The sequence below is a fragment of the Convolutriloba macropyga genome, chromosome 6 (genome assembly GCF_964194025.1).
Source record: "Convolutriloba macropyga chromosome 6, txConMacr16.3, whole genome shotgun sequence".
Taxonomy (NCBI): Eukaryota; Metazoa; Xenacoelomorpha; order Acoela; family Convolutidae; genus Convolutriloba; species Convolutriloba macropyga.
In genome coordinates, this window is record NC_134473.1 from 73684684 (window position 1) to 73705634 (window position 20951).

Sequence of the window (20951 nt, forward strand, 5' to 3'; positions counted from 1 at the left end):
TAGTGAGACTTGTTTTTCATTTAGCCCCTTTGCTGGCTAATTGGAGACATTGCTATTCCTCATTAATGACAGAAGACTCTCGTGGCGTGGGTACTGAGCTACCTGAAATTTCAGGAGGGAGCACCATGGCAGGTTTTGAAGCGGTATCCTGCGACGATGGTTCGCAAGATGACATCGACAATAACAACATCAATGACGTAAATCAATGGAGCCGCAACAGTGAGTCAATCCATATTAAACAATTTATATTGGTTGAACGATGGTAGATTAGCCTTAAAGCTATTTCAAGACGTTTAATATTTCAATAAGATCGTGCGGGCAAAGTCGTATCCTTCTGATAGATCGTCCATTATAAGAATTATATAAAAGTATCTAATATCATTTTCACATAAGCAGAAAAGGGTTTATTTTTAATTGCTTTCAAAACAAATCTAATGCAATCATTATAGTGTGTGTCCTTTTCAATGGAAAATTTTAACCAGACAATTTTTGTTCTAGAATATTCTTTGGTGGTTTCAGCTATTTTACTTTTCGATTGCTTTTTTTACGCTTGACTACTCGTATGCTTAATTAATGGATTCATGAGAAATTAAGTAGCAATTCGATTGGCAAACACCAAATGCTCCAGCTTTTGGTGTTTGTTATTAATTAATATTAATTGACAGACAATTTTTAAAATAAGGGAGATGATGGCAAAATCGATCGCGACACTGCCTTTCTAAGCGATCTGATGTTCTTTTGAATGACCAATCAATCTCAAATAATTGATTGTTTGAAATCAATTAGCAATTGCTTTTTTGTTTTTCCGCAATATATCCCCTACCTGAATCTTGCAGAGAAGTGCAATTTAATTTAGACTCATTTGTATTGTAATTCAGGCAAGTTTTGTGCAGTTTGAATTATACAACAAGGTTTCTCCTTAGCACCCTCAATTCTCTTTTGGTGACAGATAAAGTGATTTTTAGTAACATTTGAATTGTTTTTTATTTGAATGAGAATTTCGATTTTCCTTGCAACCCAACCAATTGTTTATATAAGAATCGATTAAACAGCACTCTTGTCGTTGCCTCATTTTGTTTCTGAGTTGTTTCTTTCTTGCCGTCGAAAGTTGCTTGTCTCAAGTTAACACAGAAGTTAGTTTTTTTATTCTGAAAAATTTACTATTTGCATTCGGTATGGTAATGAATGGTTATTGCCCTCGAACGAAGTTTGAAGCAATTGTTGTAAACGTTTTTTCGCTTTACCGATTTGACATTTCGAGTGACCTTGACTTTTTTGTTTTGCGCGATTTCAATTTCTCTCCCTCAGAATTTTAAGCAGCTGCACTCAATTGGCGGCAGTTTACTACTAAAAGTCAAATTAAAAGTGCGCCAAAATTGGTATCATTTTTCACTTTAACTTTTTTTAGTGGTTATAATGGTATATAATAACCTCTAATGACGTCATGACGTCATTTGAAGCCCCTAAGCGATTTTATTTACCCCCCCCCCCCCCTCCGACTGAAGCAGGCTGCAATAGTTGTTGGCTCCCACTAGTTGTTGGCGAGCAATTCTTCCGACGTTAGTCGGTTATGTCTAGTATGAAGTTGTTGTCATGTAAAAAATATTTGACAAATTATATTAGAAATTAGTTACTTTTCGCATTCATCGTGTATTTTTGGTTTGCAGCAAAAGTTACAATTGTTTGAGTTGGTTTTGAAATCAAGCGTAAGTTTTAAAAATAGATTGGACTAGTTTTGATAATGGACAGAGCCTCCTGATTTATCTGTTAATTAGCAATACAACTATTGCTTTGTTGCACCTTCAATTCTATGTGCTTTTTAATTATCACTTGAATACGGCAGTCAGTAAACAAAAAGTAGAGTTCAATTGCTCTCAGTTGAGTTGCTTATGAGTTAATTGACCTTAAGAATATTATTCTAACTCGAGATTGTGATTTTAGTACCAAAATATTGTATAACGAGTATTCCGACCCCCAACATTTGAGAGCTCGTTGGAAGTAAGTCAGTTGTATTGAAAGTTTATATTTTTAAATTTTTTGATCGTGTCCATTGAGTCCAGATGGATCTACGGTTTATTTTGTATATCTATGAAATACAGCCTAATGAAATAAATGACAATTTTTAAATGCTCATGAGCCAGCTCAAGAATAAGCAATTATCGTAAACGTTTTTTGTCTTTTTTAAATGTAAACTTTTCGCATGACCGTGTTAACTTTTTCTTAGTAATTCTTCCTCTGTCGTTTGGTCTTCAAGAACGGGATAAACCCGAGGACATTGAATGTCTGAGCAAATCGGCTAGAGGATTAGTAGCATCGGGTATGGTTCACCGCAGCTGCTTAGCGGGAAGAATTTCCCAAGGTACGAAGAGCAATTTTGATTTTTTATAGATTTAGGAATCTTTCGGTCCCCTCTATTCTCCTGGCCCGCTTGATCTATCTGGAACCGTAAAAGGCAATCCCTGCCCTTTCGTTCTATAGCAGTTAGTCAGCGGTTGTTGGTTAGTTATAAAGTTTGTGGGATTGTTCATTTCACAGGTATCTTCTCAAAATTATAATCATTTTTTTTGTCAGGATAGTGATGAAACATTAAAAAACAAATCGAGTTTCCAGTTTCTGAGTTTATTTGAAGGGGCTTCAAATGACAGAATATTTTCCTCTAGAATAATTTTTGACTTCTCAAGTAACTTTTTCACGCACTTCTAGATTGAGTGATTTCAATTGCTCTCACTCCAAAATAAAGTTTGTTGTTCAATCAAAACCGATTGTTAGAGACTCGAAAACAAGTCCCTGATGGCCGAGTGGTTATACCTCCATCGAGGCAAAGGAATCGGACTCAGGAGGTCGGGGTTCGAATTCTACCGTCTACTGATGTTTTGGTACGCATAAAGAAAAGTTTATCGAGGCTACAGCCCTTGAAGTAAATTGGGCCGCCTGCCAAATTTGTTGCCTTTTGTCTCTTTTTGTTCATATCTGTACTACTTAGGTAGTGTACACTCTCGGAGGTTCCATGGGGTAAATTTATACCTAATTTGCTGTTTTTGATTTTAACGACTTATTTACGACTAATTCAATGACTTCAGGACTAATTTTCAACTTTTCTTAATTTTTTCATTTGTGTTTGTTTTAGTATATGCTCTGTTGACTGTCAATAGGTGTTCCGTCTATTGTTGTTTTTGTGTCTGCTCTCTTGGCTTTTGAAGTCTGTTTTTTTAATGAGACTAATGCTCAGGTTTTTAATGATTCTTTGTGTTGTAATTCAGGACTTGACATGCTGTTTTTTGTCGTAATATCTTTGTTATAACCATATGATGTCACGATCAGCTCCATTTTTTTCTACTAATTTGATCAATATTGACTGAATTGCATGCGTTATTTGTGAATTTCCGTTTTTAGTGGAGCTAGTTTTTGTTCATTCGCTTGATAAAATGTTCGACCAGTGTGACTTACCTCACTCTCAAAAATTACTTTTCCTCACTTTAAAAATGATTCTTTTAACTTCAGTTCAGAGAAATAAGGTCAACTGAGAGTGTGTCAATCTAATTTCAGGTTATTTGAGAGCAGCAAGTAGAAGCAGCAATATGTTTTAAAGATTCTTTTTAAAATAACCTCTCAACTAATTATTAAAATGAAGAGCAATTTCTTCCGGTTTTTAAGAGTGTAGATCTAGGACGCTACGTGGCCTTTGTACAAGAATTTGTGCTATGCTGGATTTTTTTGTAGCATTTGTACAAAAGACATTGGAATAATTGATATCAAAATGTTTATTGCTGTTTTGATTTTTATGAAGGCATTTTATTGTGTAAGGTTCAGCACAATATGGTTTAAATTAAAATTTAAACCATATTGTTCCTGTCACATTTTTGAGAAAAGGAATCCAAAGTTGGGAGCAAGAAAGTGAGATAAGGAAATTAAAAATTTAACATTTATCTCATCTCAATGTTGAATAGATTTTTTAAAATTTTGATTGAATACGGAAAATTTTGGCGTTTTAGCGTGAACCTTGACAGTTAAGATCATCAGCTTGAATGAACAGTCTGAGAACAAAGTGCTTTAACTTATTTAAAAAAATTGTTAATTGCTCGTGAACGAAGTTCTTAGAAATTATTGAAAACGTGTTGCTCTTTTTATGCAAATTTTTCGCTTGACCGTTTTTGCGCTTTTCTAAAACATTCTTTGATTTCTCAAGTGACTTTTTTACGCTTTCGTTCTTCATTTTTGAGTGATCGCTATTGCTCTCACTCCGAAATGAAGCTTGTTGCTAAAATAAAAACGATTGCTGCTTAGCAACCAACAGGGGCGGTTATCCGGGTTTTTCCACCCGCATGTCGTTCGAGAGCAATTCTTCCGACAAGTCGGTTTATGTTTGTGTCGTGGGTTTTGGCAAACTCGGGCAAACCTTGCGATGTATTGGTTTTTAACGGGAATTTTTGCTACAATTTAGCATTCCAAGGTGTATTACGTATATGAAAACATTGTTGATTGCAAAGGAGGTGCATGCATGTCTCAACAAGAATAAAATAAACGCCTTTTATGTATCTGAAATTGAAAGCGTTGCTTTGCTGTTTTTGCTTTTTTTTCTTTTAAACGCGTTGCTATTTTGGAACGAAACGTCTGCGGAAAAAACTGCATCTATAGAAAAATAAACCTCTTTTATTTAATACGTCAGTATTCATGCAGTGTTGCTTGTGTGTGTTGGCTTCATTGTTTACGTCGCCACAATAAGTAAAATGTGTTATGTATCTTGTCTTGAATTTAGAATTATAGTCTTATTTTGTTTTCTCTGTTTGAGCACAACTAGCCTTAGAAGCAAACATCACTTAACTTTAATGTCAATGAAATACTAAATTGAGTTCTCTTTAGACGTAACTTAGACCTTATTTAGCCTCTTATATTGTTTGAGAACGTTTCAGTTTATTTTACGCGATGAAACTATCGTTTCGTTAATGACCATTATTTGCAGAGTTCTCAAAGCATAGTTTTGAACTGGTGAACGTATCAACATTTGATCATAATATTTGTACCTAATGTGACCAGTTCTTCTCTAGAAATCATCGCTAATATTAGCATCGAGTAGAACATTTCGTAAGCCTGCTTGAATTTGAAGTCCATTCTTTGACTTGATTACTGACTTTTATTTAGCGAATGATACGGTGTGTATGTTTGTCCTAACAGTTTGCACATAATAATAATAAATATATGCGGTGACACATACTAACTATTTGCTCTTAATCGAATTCAGTTATTGCGTTGTAATTTTGTTACGACGATATTGGTTATTGTTTAACCTTGGAGTTCTTGTGTGTGAGTGTCCCCTGGAACGAGTAATATTGGAGTAGTTGGAACTGTTTCCTTGTTTTCCTATAATTGTACTTTTTTTGCTTTTTAACGACCTTGAGATCAAATTCCTTGGATCGTTCGCTTTTGTGTATGTGTGTGTTATAACTATGAGGTGTATAGCGTACTGGGGGTTTGGGGGGGGGGGGGGGCACAGACGGAAGAGATCCAATTCCATAATTGTAACAACTGCGCCAACTCTTATTGGACTACGCAAAAGATTATCAAAACATTTTTATATTCTCTCAAATTTGTGAGAAAAAAAAGATTTTCAAGGTGAAGAAGGAAACAGTTCCCTAGACTTCGGGCGTCAGTGTGACCTTTTAACCTCCAAAACGTGCAACGGATGCCTTTGAAACGTCGCAATTCAGTCTCATCGTCAGATTCCTCGCTGGCGCCTAACTCGACTGTTCCATCGGTTGTTCTGTCCAATAACAGTGACCCTAACTTGTCTGCCTCGTTGGGCACCATGAACCGCACTTCACAGGTTCCTAAAAGTCCTAGAAACCACACTGCTATTTTTATTTTGTATGCATTATCGACTATTCGCGGTACCCTAAATGCCTTCAGTGCTAACTTTGAGTGTCATTCTGTTCTGAGGCGTTCGCTGAGTGATTTTTTCACCATTCTTTTGGGTTGCACGCAAGCCGTTAATCCCCGAGCTTGTTTTATATAGCTATATAAAACGAAGCAAAAATATAACAAAACAAAGCAGTGAATGCCATTTACTGAACGAATTTATTATTATTATTATTATTATCATCATGACATTTTGCTTTGTTTTATATAGCAAATTGTCCTGATGATAATAATAAAAAATAATAATTTCGTTCAGTGAATGGTATCTGAAGAGGATAGTCAGTGAGCACCGTGAAGCTTTTTAACAACTGCCAGTCAAAATATAGTACAACAAAACTGCTACAGGTCAACACATAGCAAATCCAGAATTACAAAACATTTTATGTTAAGCAATTTTAAACAATCATCAAACGGTAAGGTCGAAAATGAGTTTTTCTAGAATCTTTTTTTCTTGTAGATGAAACAACGGAGTAGGATGATGTAGGATGAACGTAGAATGAAATAACTAAGGACAAACTAATTCTGATATAAAAGTGAGGATATGAAAAACAAATGGTTGGGACGTGAAGAATTACAAGAGTCCAGTAATTTTTATTACCGGGAATCCGCTCATCCTTTTTTAACGTCTCTTTCCCATGTTTCCTGCCTGGCCCATTCGACGGGATGTAGCCAGGTCCGACAAGAATCAAAGAGAAGTTAGAAAACATTTGACATGAAGATACAATAAATAAAGGCGATTTAAAAGAGGTGTTATGTAATATTGAGTATCAAAGAAGAGAATCTTTTAAATTGATTATAGTAATGATTTCAGTAAGAATCTTCGGTGTCGGTCAGAGTGCTGAACAGGATCTTTTTTGGTTTTGTGTTTCAATTTGAAAACATTAAAAGTTTCAAATTTTCATAAACTGCACATTGTTTAACTTTTTAATTGTTCTCGTAGAGAAGCAGTTATTGTAGACGTGTTTTTTATGCAAAATTTTCGCTTGACCTTTTTGACTTTTACGACCTTGACTTTTTACGTTTCGCATGATCTAAAATTCTTTCTCGATCACAATTCAAAGCAGCTGAACTCGATTGGTGGTAATTTATTACTAAAAGTCAAATGAAAACTGGTGCCATTTTTCACTTTAAATCTTAATAGTGGTATATGTTAACCTCTAATGTGGTTATTTGAAGCCCACTATTGATTTTCTGAGTCCCATTTAGCCCCCCCCCCCCCCCCCCCGACTGAAGGCTGCAATTGATTAGAGCTCCCACTAGTCGTTCGAGAGCAGCTCTTCCGACATTTAGTGGGTTATGTTTGTTGATGAATTGCTGCAAATTTTTAGAAAAAGATATCGATGGCGTTGTTTGTATCGATCCAGAATTTTTTTGGTAGTCATGGTTATGAAAGCGACAAAAGTCTCTCTCTCGTCGAAATCAAAATAAGAGAAATGCGGAAGTATCGAAAGTGGTCAAATCAGTTTTATCAATTGGTAAAAAAAATCTGTAAAAAAAATCTTACTGCAATAGTCCCATGGACTGAATATTGACAGATTCAAAAACTTTCTCATCGTCTCATTCCAAGAGCGTTTTAAGCAAAAAATGTTGTCAGTGTCTCTCCATTATAAAAATCTTACTTTGTAGTTTGGTTATTTTAAAATCAATAGCAAATTGATAAGAATACAGAACGTACAAAAATTTTTTTTTTTGAAGTTTACCAGACAATGAGCATAATCCAGCTAAACCATGAACTTCGATTATTAGTTTTTATCGGGATGATGTCTGTATATCTCCTGATGTATATGTATATTTTTTGATTTATAGCCAGATGGCTAAATTAACAATGCTTGACGTATTCAAAATTTAGATTCCCTTTTAATTTTGACGTGAAAATTACTAACTATTAAAAGAAATTTAAATTAGTTGAGTGAAGTTTTGTTTGCAAAGTTTAACCGTAGACGCTATGATATTGTTTTTGATTGCGAAGACTTTCTACAAATTGCACGACAGCTATTCGACAGCAAGCACAACAAAAATTTGTAAATTATTGAAGTGTTGAACTATTCAGCAGGTTTCTTCGAGATAAATGTTTTTGCAAAACTAGAAGACACCCGTGAGAACTCTGGCAACTTTGAACTTTATTAAAAGTATGTTAATTTTTCGGCATCTCGATTTTAGAAAATTTCAAAGCCAATGTCTACAGTTGATTCTATAGTCAATGTTTATGATCTATTTACTGTAAATTTGAAGTATCGAAATGCAGACAAAGAGGTCGCTGGATAATGTAATCTCAATATCTCAATATAATTCATTTGCAGATCTGCTTGACTATCAAAAAATTGCTATGCACTCTACTCTTTTTCATTTATTAAAATAAACAAGTAACTACTCTAACATTATTAATTTTTTTAAATCAGTATAATTTACTTAGTGTGCCATTTTCGTTTTTTTCAGAGGTCAATGTTTATTCAAAATATTTTGGTTGCCGAGAACATTAAAACTCAGCTCAAAATCTTGATAATATTTTGATAAGGTTATCAGAATGGCCGTTGAGCACCATTTATTTCATTTCAGGAAACATAGTACTTTTTTTTAAAAAAAAAATTGATGCATAGATTTTTAAATTAGAATAATTAACAGTAAAGGCCATTTTGAAATCTTAAATAACACAATTTTATTATTCAGAAATTTTACCTCAATGTCTATGTGGTAACAGCTCCAATCAAAGATCAAACATGTAATTTGGAGGCAAGATAATGAAAACTGAAGTTACCTTCCATGATAAGTTTTGTGTTAAAATGTTGAGAGTTTTTGATAAAAATTAGTAGTTTTTTCAGCTTAGTTTTTCTTAATTATTTCATTTAAAATTATATGCACGTATTTTAAAAATTGCGCGAAGTTTTACCTTGGAATAGAGAAATTTTTTGGTTTGAGCAGAGCTCTCTTAGTTTATGTCGATTTTTCCGCGTAAAACCTTAGATGTGAAAAATTATAAAATCAAAAGTGCTCAAATAGTTTGGCGAAAGTAGGTTGAATCTGAGCAAAATGTCCAAAATTGGGCCCAAAAGTGCCGATTTTCTCAGGTTTAAAAACTAACCTCTACCGACTAAGAATATTGATAAAAATAAGATCGAGAAGTGTCATTAGAATGCAGACAATCAGTAGAGTATTGACTGAGGGCTGGACCCTTTCAGAGCGATCTCCTTGGGGTCGACAGAGATGGTGGTCCGGTGTCTAGTGGGGAGTTCAAACAGTACAAGAGACGATGGATCCTACTCTCAATAGTCTTCTTCCTCAATTACACAAACGCCACTGTACGCATTGCATCATACACTTTTAGTAATCAGTTCAACTAGGATATGGTACATTTATTTTTTTTACTTAATTAATTAATTGTGGTTTCTGCGTAATCGCAGCGGAACAGCATTAGGCCTACAGTAGCCTGTTTTCAGCTGCCCTTTTTCTTATTATTCCCCACATTGCAGACTATTCTTTCTATGAGCAGCATTGCTCTTTTTTTGGTGACTATGGCCACTTTTTTCGTCTGAAACTTTCACGTGGTACCATCATTGCAGCCAACATTGAACAGGCTATGGTCAACCTGAAGCTATGGTTAAGAGGTGGTTAAGAGATTTATCGTATTATTGTTCCTAAATTGCGTATTAATATGCAGCAAGTGTTGGAAACTAACTAAATATTAGATCGGATTGAAGGCGACTCATTTGTTTCCTCGTTTCATTTAGCGTACATTTTTAACGCCTGTTTGGAGCAAACTTTCGAGCGTGTGGTTCAAAACCATTAGTTGCCCATTTGTACATTTTTTGATATGCCTTGTCCCAAAATTTGCAAGCATGAGGATAAAATCTGTGTAGCCCAAGCGACCCATATTTTTTGAAATTTTGATTTTTTTCTGGTCAAATTTTGGGTGGTTTGGTTGCAGATGTGGATCTGCTTCGCTCCAGTGGCTGACTCGACTGCCTCCTACTTCGGAGTCTCTCTCTCCTGGGTCAACATGCTCACCGCAATTTACTTCATCATATTCATTCCGTTCAACTTCGTCGGCACTTACATGGCCGAGAGATTCGGACTGAAACCTCTCGTAAGCACCTAGACTTTATTCCACGAGTAACATAGAATATTAGTGTGTAGCTTTATGATGCACAAAAGAGTCAATTTCTTATGAATTTTGAAATGCAAGACCGAGTTTGAGCTAAAGTGGAGAACGAAAATTTGGTCTAAGTTCTAGAAGCACTCGGCTAGACTATCACGGCTCATTGCTTCTCTTTTTTACATCTGAAATTGATTTTAAGACTGTCTTTTGGGTGTTAAATAATACGGACAAAATTTTAGGGGAAATTGTAATAAAAAATCTTTTTATCTCAAAATTTTGTAGACGATTTTGTAAGGTAAAATGTGGATCATGTTTTTGGAAAAATTATCGAGAAGCGTTCATTTACACAATAAATGAAAAATTAAAAGGACTCAAATTCTAATGCCCCCTCGCCAAATTGACTGTGCTTATTTAGATGATCTCAGCAGCTTTGATCAACATGATCGGAGGTCTGTTGAGGGTGCTGGCCATCTATCTGTTTGACGATATCCAAACTCAGTTTATAGTTCTCTTCATTGGCCAGTCTATAACTGCAGTTGCCCAGGCCTTTATTCTAATCCAGCCGACTAAGCTGGCTGCGTATTGGTTCGCACCGGATGAGAGAACTATCGCAAATGCAGCGGGAACTATAGGTTCGAAGCCTTCTTTGATCTATTTCGTGGTTTGTCTTAACTCCAACCTCGATTACGAAGAAAGACAAAGTTTTTTCGAATATTTGTTTCAAGCTTTCGAAGGAAAATCAACGTGATTTATTGTAATTAATAATAATTAATTTTAATGAGGCTATTGAGAACTTGTTTAAAATATGTGAGGACTTGTTGGAAAGCAATTGAATGCGCTTAAGAATTCTTGATTGGTTCGTTTTTTAGCCAATGAGTTTGGTCTTATGGTCGCGTTCCTGGCAACACCTTTCATTGTCAACAACGATCCGTCCAACGTCGAAAAAATGGTTCGTTGTTTTTCCTATAATTTGTACGTCTCAATTTCCAAAAGATTGGACAGCCTTTATTGTTCAGGTGCTAGTTTGGAGTCTTCCAAGTGTAATTCCGTCAGTTATCTGTCTGGTCTTTGTCAGGACAGGAAGTTATCCACCGATTCCTCCTTCGCCCAGTGGAGCAGTTGCTTCTATGGGGTTCAAGGACAGTATGAAACAAGTACGTTGTTCCATTGTCAAGGCGCTGGCAAATGACCAAATTGTCCAAATCTTATAACCCTTAAATTTTAACTTAATCTTTTCAGAGTTGAAGTGTCATGCTGGAGTCATCAATGACCAGGCGTGTTTTCGATTAGCATAATTTTTTTGAAAAATATTAAATCATCTGCATTAGACGCGTTAGTTTTCAGCTTAATTTATGGCTGCGCTTTTTATACGAATTACCGAGTGCCGTAAAGTTTGGGGGCAGCTTATAGGAGTTCTGCATAACTATATGTAATCATAACTTTGTGACGCACTGGTTTTTGCTGACTTTAATGTGACGGCTTTGAAGACGTTCATATGTTGTGTGCAAAATATATTAGATTCAGTAGTCTTAGCAACATTCTGTAATAACAGTCCAGATAGTATGTACGGTTAGAAGGCCAGTTGAGTTTCTAGTTTCAGTTGGGCTTGCGTATAACTGTAAGCGAGCATCAGTTGATTCGCTTCTCAGCATTATTTTTTGGCTTTCCATGTGCAAAATTTGAGCATGCAAATAAACATTCATCGTCGTCTGATCAATGGTGACTTCATTCTGACATCTCAATCCGTGAAAATGTCATCACCAAATTGCGGGACACATTTTTGCATGGAAAGGGCATTGTCTGGGCCATGATTGCTTAATTATATGTTTTGGTGTGTAGTGTCTAAAGAGTAAGCAGTTCTGGTACCTGATGTTGTCTTTTGGCACTGGACTGGCAGCCTTCAGTACTCTCATATCTCTCCTGGAACAAGTGCTCTGCGTCAACGGATACACCGACGTTTGTTCATCTTCTTTCATTTTGCTCTTATTTCACAACCAATTTTACTACTTTTTTTTAAAAAAAAGTGCTTTCTTAAATGCACTGTAGTTTTGTTTTAGAAAACGAGGCTGAAATATTCAGCAGGCGGATTTTGTTTAAAAAAGAATGCCATGTCCATATCGAAGAGAAAATGTATGGCGATTCGTCGGAAACGCCGGAGAATTTGTGTAGAACTTTATAATGAATGTAATATATTTTCACTTTTATAAGGCCTGATTTTTTCTAGGACTGTGCAGGATTTAAGTAACATTTTGTATGAAGAGGAAAAGCAGTTGATTTAATTGAACTGAAAATTGAAATTTAATGAACGATGACATTGAGAGCATTAGATTTTAATTTTTTTTAAATCTTCATGAGAACATTTTATGCTCGCATTATAGGCCATTTTTTACTAATGTAAGGTCAAATTTTTAGTTAAGTAATTTAATGATTTTAGAATTTTACATAATGTTATATTCTTAACTTTACATTGCCTCTTTTACCATTTGCATTTTATTCTTATGTGTATCGGAGGAAATTAACAATGTTCTTTTTTGAAGTTTTGACTCTTTTCTCAAACTTTGTAGACGTTTTCGGGGATCACATCTACTGTAGCTATTGGCTCTGGTTGTATCGGAGCGGCTATATTTGGAACCATAGCCGACAACACAAAGAAGTTCGACTTCATCTACAAAGTGTGCTATCTACTCGCCTGTCTGGGTATTGCTCTTTTTGCATGGGTTAGGGTTTTGCTTAACTTCCTGCTCCAATTTGAGACTGATGTTTCTTGACCTGGTGGAACATTATTTTTCAGTTTCTCAGATTTATAGGTTTTGTTTTTGTTCGTCGTGTTCATGGCTTCCTAATTGTCCTTGATCAAAAATGCCCAAGGGATTTACTGACCATTTTTCCTCTTTGCAGATTGGTTTGCGCTCCCTATTGGAATCTAAAAATGGAGTCAATGAGACCTAGATTCATTCGATTAGATTTTGGATTGCTCTGAAACTATTTTTGAAAATTTTGTTTGAATCGGTTTGGCTACTATCATAGAATAGCGATCAGGATATGGCTGGGTCATTTTTCGCTCGTGTTTTATTAGTATAACAAATGAGGTCATCATTTTTATGCTCTATGACAAAAAAAATGGTTATACAGTATGCAACTAAGTTTCGTCGAATATATGCAGTTTGCTAAATATTGTAATTTCGTCCTCAAAAACGGGATAAACAGGTAGCGCCCAGAGGGTATTAAGGGCTCTTAGAGCCTTACACCTTTTACCAGTCACTAAGAAGCGATTCACCAAGACTTTTGTGGAGACAATCTCAAGTGTTAAGGGCTGTTCTTAATCTTAAACTTTCGATCCCGCTCAGGCACCCCCTCCCACTCACCCCCACCCCACTCACCCCCCCCCCCCCCCTCCATCTCAGAATCCCAGCACGCCTCCACTCCACTCCACCCGGTGTTTTTACCCCTCTTGTCCACTCCGCTCACCACCCCAGGCTAGCATCTCTCCCAAGCTATGTATTAAAAAGCCAACCGCTCGCTGGTCGTTTGAGAGAAATTCGCCCGACGTTAGTTGGTTATGTTTTATCATTTTTTTTAAAAAAAAAACGAGCATTAAGCTTATAATTTTTGCTGAATTGTAGATTGATTTTTACTACGTTGTAAACTGAGAGTAGAATGAATTAACAGACCTAGATGCTTTAGATTGATCTTTTAATTGCTCTGAATTGAAGTTTGTAGAAATTATATTAGTCCTTCGAGTCTTTTTGTGCGTGTATTCCAATTTTTTGTCTGACTATCTGAATTTTTTTGTCCACAGTCCTCAAAAACGGTCTAAACAGGTAAAGCCGGGGGCACTACATGACTGAGGAGTTGTCTAAAGGAGTTACGCATGTCAGCTGACCTCTAAGCTGCAGCTAGCCACTGACGAAGCCAACCCTCGCCTGTCGTTTGAGAGCAGTTTGTTGGTTATGTTATTTCCAACTGTGACTGAGCGTTTTTCAACTTTTCTTTGCGTTTGTTCACCTGACGTTGTATTGTTACGTATGTTTTGTTCTAAAAAGATTGATGAATTAATTATCGAAAGTTATATCGGGCACCAAGTTCACCAGCAAAGTTGGGGCTATGGTAGCTCTCATCTCAATTTAAGCGGAATGAAGTTGTTTTGAATGAAGGGTTTTTAAGTCCCTAACAGTTTGTTCCACCAGGAATTGAAACATCAGATCTAATGATTTTAACTGAAGGCTCATTATTGATCTGAAGGAAACATGGATTGTTTCACAGGCTGCCTCCAAAAGTGACAATGAAGTATTTATTCTGCTGGGTGTGGGATGGTTCGGCTTTTTTGGCCTTGTTCTCTTCCCTCTGGCACTTGAACTGTCGGTCGAGTGCACGTACCCAGTGTCCGAATCTGCAAGCTCCGGAATCGTCATCCTAGCTGGGTAATTCAACTATCATCGGATACAATTTTTAAAATCTTTTCCAAGAACCAGGAATCATTGATGAACGAGTCTAGAACAGGTTGCTCTTATTTTCCACAACCTTAAAATGCTTGCAATCAATTCATTGTTGCAATTGAGAGATATTCGTGAAGTCGAGGAGATAATAGGTGAATGCTATTAATGATCGGCCATATAGATGACTAAGTGTGGCTTGATAGACGTTGATTGATAAGGGAGAATAACGCAACAGCTAATACTTTCAATGCAACCGTAAGCTTATTTTTGCATTCTGGAAACCATAGTACTGGCGTTCATCTATTAGAAGAGTCCAGAAGATTGTCAAAGTCGAAATCGCTACATCTCAAAAAAAACAAAGACCAAAAGAAAGCTGTCTCTCTAAACGATCTAGGTTAACCAGAACAATCGCATCATCTCAAAGCATGAAAAAATCAAGTCATCACTTGCGACACATTAGCAAAGTGCAACCCTAAGTCCAAGATTATTTCATACTGAGGAACGGTTGTTGTTGTTGTTTATTTAGTCAGCTGATTGGGATAGTGATGCTTGTGGGATTACCAATGTTGGGTCAGGACTTGACTTCGTATCAGAATGATATTCAAGTGTGTGCTGAAGGAGTTGACAAAAAAGACCTATGGAGTAATTTTTCATAATTCTTTCGGCTAAGGATGGTAGATGATTAATTGCTCTCAAACACAAACTTAACCTTTAATCGTTAATCTAATCGATAAATTTTATCGATTTCTGTTTTTTATCGTTAGCATCGTAGGCAGGGTAATCGATCAGCTGTTATCGTTTGAGAACAATTTGTCCGGCGCCTAAAATGATTTTATTCTGATTATATGGTGTTTTAAAGCGCAATTGTGCGGGCTAGGTCACCTAAACACTATTTATAGAAATTGCTTAGTGAGTAAAGAGATTAAGAAATTCGAGACTATGTTCAAAAAAAGGCCCGTTTAAAATGCCAAACGCATTATTATTCTGAATTTTTTGATAAGAATAACAGCAGCAAATGAATTTAATCGACGTTGATAGCCATCGCCTTCAGTCAAAGTCGCCGAGTAGTTGAGGTTCTAGTGAGAGTTTCTAGCCGCACTTTTGTAACCGGAAGCCATTGTTTCAGTTGCGAACTTGGTATTGTCGGCGTTCACATGTCTTGTCGGAGTTTTCACTGTTGTCTTTTTCAACTCTCCCGACAAGAGAATCAAAACGGAGGCCGCAGCTGCGTCAGTACTCTCATCTTCTGCAAACAACTGCTGAAAACTCATTTTCCTTAATTTATCTGTATTTTTCTTCAATTTCTTAGTTATGACCGTCTATTTCCTGTTTTAGTTCACGTTCTTAAATTCAATGTTGATTATTCGAGTGTTTTTATAATGTTTCTTAGTTAAAGAGGTGTGACCGATAGTATTTCAAACATTGTACCTTTTGTGTACCGGTGGCCAGAATTCATAAATTCATAGAGTTGAGAAAGAATTCCCTAAACAATAGTTCTTGGATACGACTTTGCCCGATCGCGCTAAATGAAAACGGTTGCGTAGAAACTGTGCAAGTGATAATACAGAATATACATGCACTTCTAAGCATGTGACCCGCCCGTCTTGTTGGAAAACAAATCAAACCTTGTCACTTTAGACCAGGTAACTCTGTAAAAACTCTATTAATTACGGCCGGGATCACGATGTCGGAACTTGAATCCGAGTGTAATTTTTTATTACACAGGGGTCCGGTTATTTGCAGCCAGTTTTTGAGCCCATTATGGAATCTTTCAATATGAAAGGTTCAAGTATCATTTTAAGTTGAAGCAATCTGTATTATCAATTGCTTCTACATGAATTTGGGTGCAAGTATGGGAGCTCTGGTTATCTTGTCACAAGATTTTGCTAACATTTGCGGATCTCAATTTTTTTTCCGTGGAGCAGTACTTCAATGTTACCTACACTGTCATTTTTGGTCTAGCTCTAACTATGGGAGAAATAGTGCTTATTGCGGACATTTTGTGCCATAGAAATATTGTTAAGCGTTCGACAAAGGTAAATTATTTGGCGATAACCAATTGTATTAAAAGAGATTGTGATGCTGTAATCTACTATGAGTGGTGGACTAAACGAGAAAATGATAATCAATTTGTCAATAATTCCAAATGGTAAGTAGTTGCGCTCGACCGAATTTTGACGCAATTGTTTTCTTTAATTTTGAACAAAATTGAAGAACGGAGATAGAGTAGGGGTTTTGTTTGTGCGGCTTTCTCAAAGCAGTGTTTTTAGCTCTAGTTCCAAAGTTTTCGTACAAAGTGATTTTTCTCGTAATTGTGCAACTGGGAGTATTTCTGAACGGTGGCGGTCAAGCAAGCCGATAGGCAAGCAAGCGGAATTTTGAAAATGAGGTCAAGTAAGCCGAAAAATTTTGGGATACCCGTATTTTAAGTGGCCCCTGGCGGGCCGGTGGGCGCGATTCGCGCGCGTCGTGGCTTCGCCGCGATAACCGGCCCGCTATTTCCGGATTACATCCCACAGCGGATGAGAGGCATGGCCATGGACAGCGGTCCGCTGAGGCTCGTACCCACTAGATGTCTAAAAATTGACGTATTTTTGTTTCTTTGGTGCATTGGAATACATAATGCATTATACTATGCGAAGTATTGATTGTAACGCTAACAATGTATTATTTCTGATAGATTACATAACTATTACATAACTTTCGGCTTAATTTTACTTCGGCTTCCTATGCATTCGCCTTTCTGACCATTTCAAGATTAAATTAGATATTCAGATGCTAATTTTGCTGTTTCAGACGCTTTTCCAGAGGTTTTTGAATTCTTTTTAAGTTTGTACTGTCTACGGGGAGTTAATACCATTAGTATTTATAGTGGGTATAGTAATCGTGTTTTCATCAATATCAAATTTAAGTAGTTTTTACCAAATGAAATTCAATTTATAATGTCTTCTGTCTATTTCTCTTGCTCTTAGTGCTTTTTAGGAAGTATTTTGTGTTCAACTACTAGTTAGGAACTAATTGACGGGTCATTTTTACAAGAGGAGAGAATTGTATGTTTGACAGGCTAGTCTTCGATGAACTAAGTGAACAAATTTGTAGGCGGTTTTTTGCTTTCTCCCTCTTTAAAGTGTTTTGGATATTTAGTTCTCCAATCTTTTCTTTCATTTCTTGATCTAGTTGTGTATCCTCCTCAGATTTTTTGTAGCGTTTGGCAAGTGATTTACTGAACAAAAACTGACTTGGTTTGACAATGCTCGACCCCCGCCCCCAAGGCTCACCGCACCACTCCGCTCACCCCCCCCCCCCCCCATTGCTCGCATACCCAAGACCCAGCTGGCTACTACCGAAGCCAACGGCTCACCGGTTGTTTGAGCGCACTTCTCCCTATGTTTGTTGATTATGTTGCTTATTTTTAATTGCTTTCGAACGAAGTTTGAAGCAATTTTTGTAAGCGTGTATATCCTTTTCAAAATTTTTACACGAACGATTTCTTCTAGAACATTCCTTCGATTTCACTTCTCGAATGGCTTTGCGTTTTCAAGTCTTTTTGATTTCAAGTGCAAGCATTCAGAAATCCAGTCTGTTGATATAATAAAAGAGAGTGAGATGAAAGTTTATAGCACTTTTAGCCTAGTGGTTACTGTCCAGGACGCTTCGTTGGGAGGTTGAGAGTTTAAGCCCCTTCCTAGTTGGATGTTTTTGCATTATTGAAGTTTCTGTAGCCTGTGCACCTTTCTAAATTGAATGATTTGCAAGTCGTTCAAGAGCAATTCGTCCATCGTTAGTCGGCTTGTTTCCTCAGTCAAATTGTATGGTAAAATGGAGTAAATTGACCGTTGATTTGTTTCACTTCCAGTATAAGTCAGGTTTTACTTCGAGTCGGTTATAACGTGGCTTCGTTTCTCAGGATTTAAAGACTGCTGCAGCGCGTGAAAACAAGTGTTTAGGTCAATCAAAAGATAGATGTAGAAATGATTTTCAAAACTGTCTGCTCAGATATATTTTGTGAGAATAAGAGTGAGATTGCAAAAGATTTAATGCTCTTTTTTGTGATTGTCAGAATAGTTTTTCGTGTACAATTGTTTCTTTCTGTTGATAGATTTTTTTGGGTTTGACCACTAAAAAGACGATACAAATTTTAACCGTCTGGTTTTACCCAATTAAAACAAGTACTTCTGATTTTTTAAATCCTTGTCTATAATTTTGTTCTTGGTATTTATTTTTGTTTTGTCAGTTTATCGGTATGAAATGATTTATTTTTATTTCGCTTTTTATGTAATAAATCAATGATTATACAGATCGTGTAGCACAAAATCTCTGGAGGGAAAATGATTTGAAGTTGCTACTTGTTGAGACTTGAAAACATAGCATTTCCGAATTTATTATTGCTCGTTTCTTTATTTTTGACTGCTTTTTTCCAATTCATTAGTGGAATTAAGTCATTTAAGTGAGTATTTGGCTGTGTCCTCAAGCAAATTTTTGAATCTTCTGGCTAGGATTTTTTGCCAATGTTTACGTCGACCATTTTTGATTTTCTGACGACAGTTTGGTCATTGACTTTCTGCGTTTTGCCAGATCTAATTTCTTCTCTCATTCACAATCTCAGACAGCTGAACTCAGGCGGCGGCAATTTAGTAAAAGTCAAAATGAAAGTGCGGCAAACATGGTTTCATTTTCTTAACTTGAATCATTATATTTGTGTAATTTAATACACCCCAAAAGTCATCCCCATTCCCCGCCAGATGCAGGAGTCAATAGAATCGAGACCCCCGCCAACATTGCGAGGACAGGTCGTTAGTAATTTTTAATTGTTAATCTTTTTTCTATATGTATTCTTTTTTAATAGCCGCGAAGCAATAGCGGCTATTATTGGGGACATCGTGTTTTTTACAATCCAAGAAATAGATTATATTGGTGCTCTGTCTTTTTTATTTTTGGAAGATGTTTTCATACCTTTCATGACTTTTGAGCTTTCAAAACGGGTTAAACAGGTAAAACTCAGCGGGCATCAAGTTTCATTAGAAACCCTTAGCCAGCCGTGTCAAGTAGTCCTTCAGGTACTGAGAGTGGTGAAGCTACTGGGAATGCCGTAATTCAAGGTTAAAAGGTCATTTCTAGGAGTTTTTGAGCTCAAAATGCTGCAATTTTTTGCATTTTTTTGTCGTTTTTCGGATTTTTGTTGGACCAGTCTGAAATTGAACCAGTCCGGAATGTTGGACCAGTTTGAAATGAAGTTCATGAAGGTCTTTTGCAAGACGTGATTACTTTTTATGGCCATCTTAAGAGCTATATGTATTGCTACTCCATAAACAGGGTAATTTATACTAATTTTTACAATTTTTAAGTTTTTTAAAATGTTTGTCATATTTTGAGCTGTTTCAACCCGTGGTGTCAAGAAACCTTCTCTGTGGTTTTATAATAGGTTATTGAATATTCGTCAGTGGTAATGGAATGGTTTTCAACATCCAAATTTCACTTATCTATTTTTTTCAATAAAGTTTCTGTTATTTATTGCTATTATTCAAGTTTCCAGACCCAGGGGGCAAGCAACTTCATCTAGGATTTGCTGATAGTTCACTGAAATGTTTTTATTGGCCCTTGATTGGTTTTCAACATATTAATATCAAAATTTTTTACCAATTTTTTAAATAAAACTTCCAATATTTTTCAAATTTTTGAAAATTTTTCATTTTTTTTTTGGTTTAACTAACCTGAACGGCCAAGGGATCTCCTCTAGTTTTTGAGAAAATGTTACTGCATAGTTTATAGAGGCAATGGGGAATGTGTTTCAAGATTTGAATGTCAAAAATTTTTGCAATTTTCAAAAATTTCTGAATCTGGCCGACGAAACTTTTCAAATGTTGCAGACGGGTTACAGTCAGAACTCCAAAGACAAAAAATGGTTTAGAACATAATTTCGAAAGTGGTTTTCCAGCCCTAATTTCGGAAGTTTTCTTTAAATTTTCACTTATCTGTTTTTTTTGAAGCATTTGTCATATTTCTCGAGTTCATCTACCTTTAGTGGCAAATTCATCTCTTTCAATGCTTTTGCGTGAGTTATTGAGTATATTGAGTTGTGTCATATATGCCCTTCAAGTTAAAAACTTGAGTTTTAGCAATTCTTTTTTTGTTTAGTTTGATTATTTTAGTTTCTCAACTTTTTGAGATAATTTTGTTTGTGCTTTGGCCGGCATTGTTCAATTGATCTGCTGGTCAGGTACAGTTTTTCTAAGTTTTTGAATCAATTCTTTGAATCAATTTACTACAGGACTTGTCCTGCTATGTTTTGTTAATTCGTCGTCTCCATCGATGATTCTTGCGACCTGACTTCTTGGAATTGACCTTTTCAATGACTTCATTGACTTCTAGTGCTTTGCATTTAAAATCTGTGTGCGTGATGTCTTTTATGCTTTTAGGTTAATTGCGTGACTTACCTCACTCAAAAACTGACTTCTGAACTCACTCATGGAACTTCAAATTTTACGAACATTTACTAGTTAAAGATCAAT

At 36.1% G+C, this 20951-nt stretch overlaps 2 protein-coding genes across 5 annotated transcripts in view; both read left to right on the forward strand.

Annotated features, from left to right (window-relative positions):
- The window catches only part of LOC142340605 (solute carrier family 41 member 3-like), a 70229-nt gene that overhangs the window by 296 nt on the left and 48982 nt on the right, over nt 1-20951 (forward strand). The window contains exon 2 of the mRNA XM_075391292.1: nt 25-219. Coding sequence (XP_075247407.1) covers nt 66-219 — 154 coding nt within the window. The 5' untranslated portion in view covers nt 25-65. The remainder of the gene's footprint in view (nt 1-24; nt 220-20951) is intronic.
- LOC142340604 (solute carrier family 49 member A3-like) lies at nt 4466-15810 on the forward strand. Of its 4 annotated transcripts, none has more exons than XM_075391288.1 (12): nt 4468-5335; nt 5627-5821; nt 9090-9209; nt 9836-9994; nt 10422-10638; nt 10876-10955; nt 11023-11160; nt 11846-11962; nt 12571-12723; nt 14270-14427; nt 14969-15084; nt 15569-15810. In XM_075391288.1, exons 2-12 carry the CDS (start codon nt 5681-5683, stop codon nt 15703-15705), a joined length of 1536 nt encoding a protein of 511 aa, XP_075247403.1. In that variant the 5' UTR covers nt 4468-5335; nt 5627-5680; the 3' UTR covers nt 15706-15810. The 4 variants fall into 4 exon arrangements, with proteins under 4 accessions (XP_075247406.1, XP_075247403.1, XP_075247404.1 ...); XM_075391289.1 differs by having other exon boundaries at nt 4482-5335; nt 5635-5821; XM_075391290.1 differs by having other exon boundaries at nt 4482-5332; nt 5635-5821.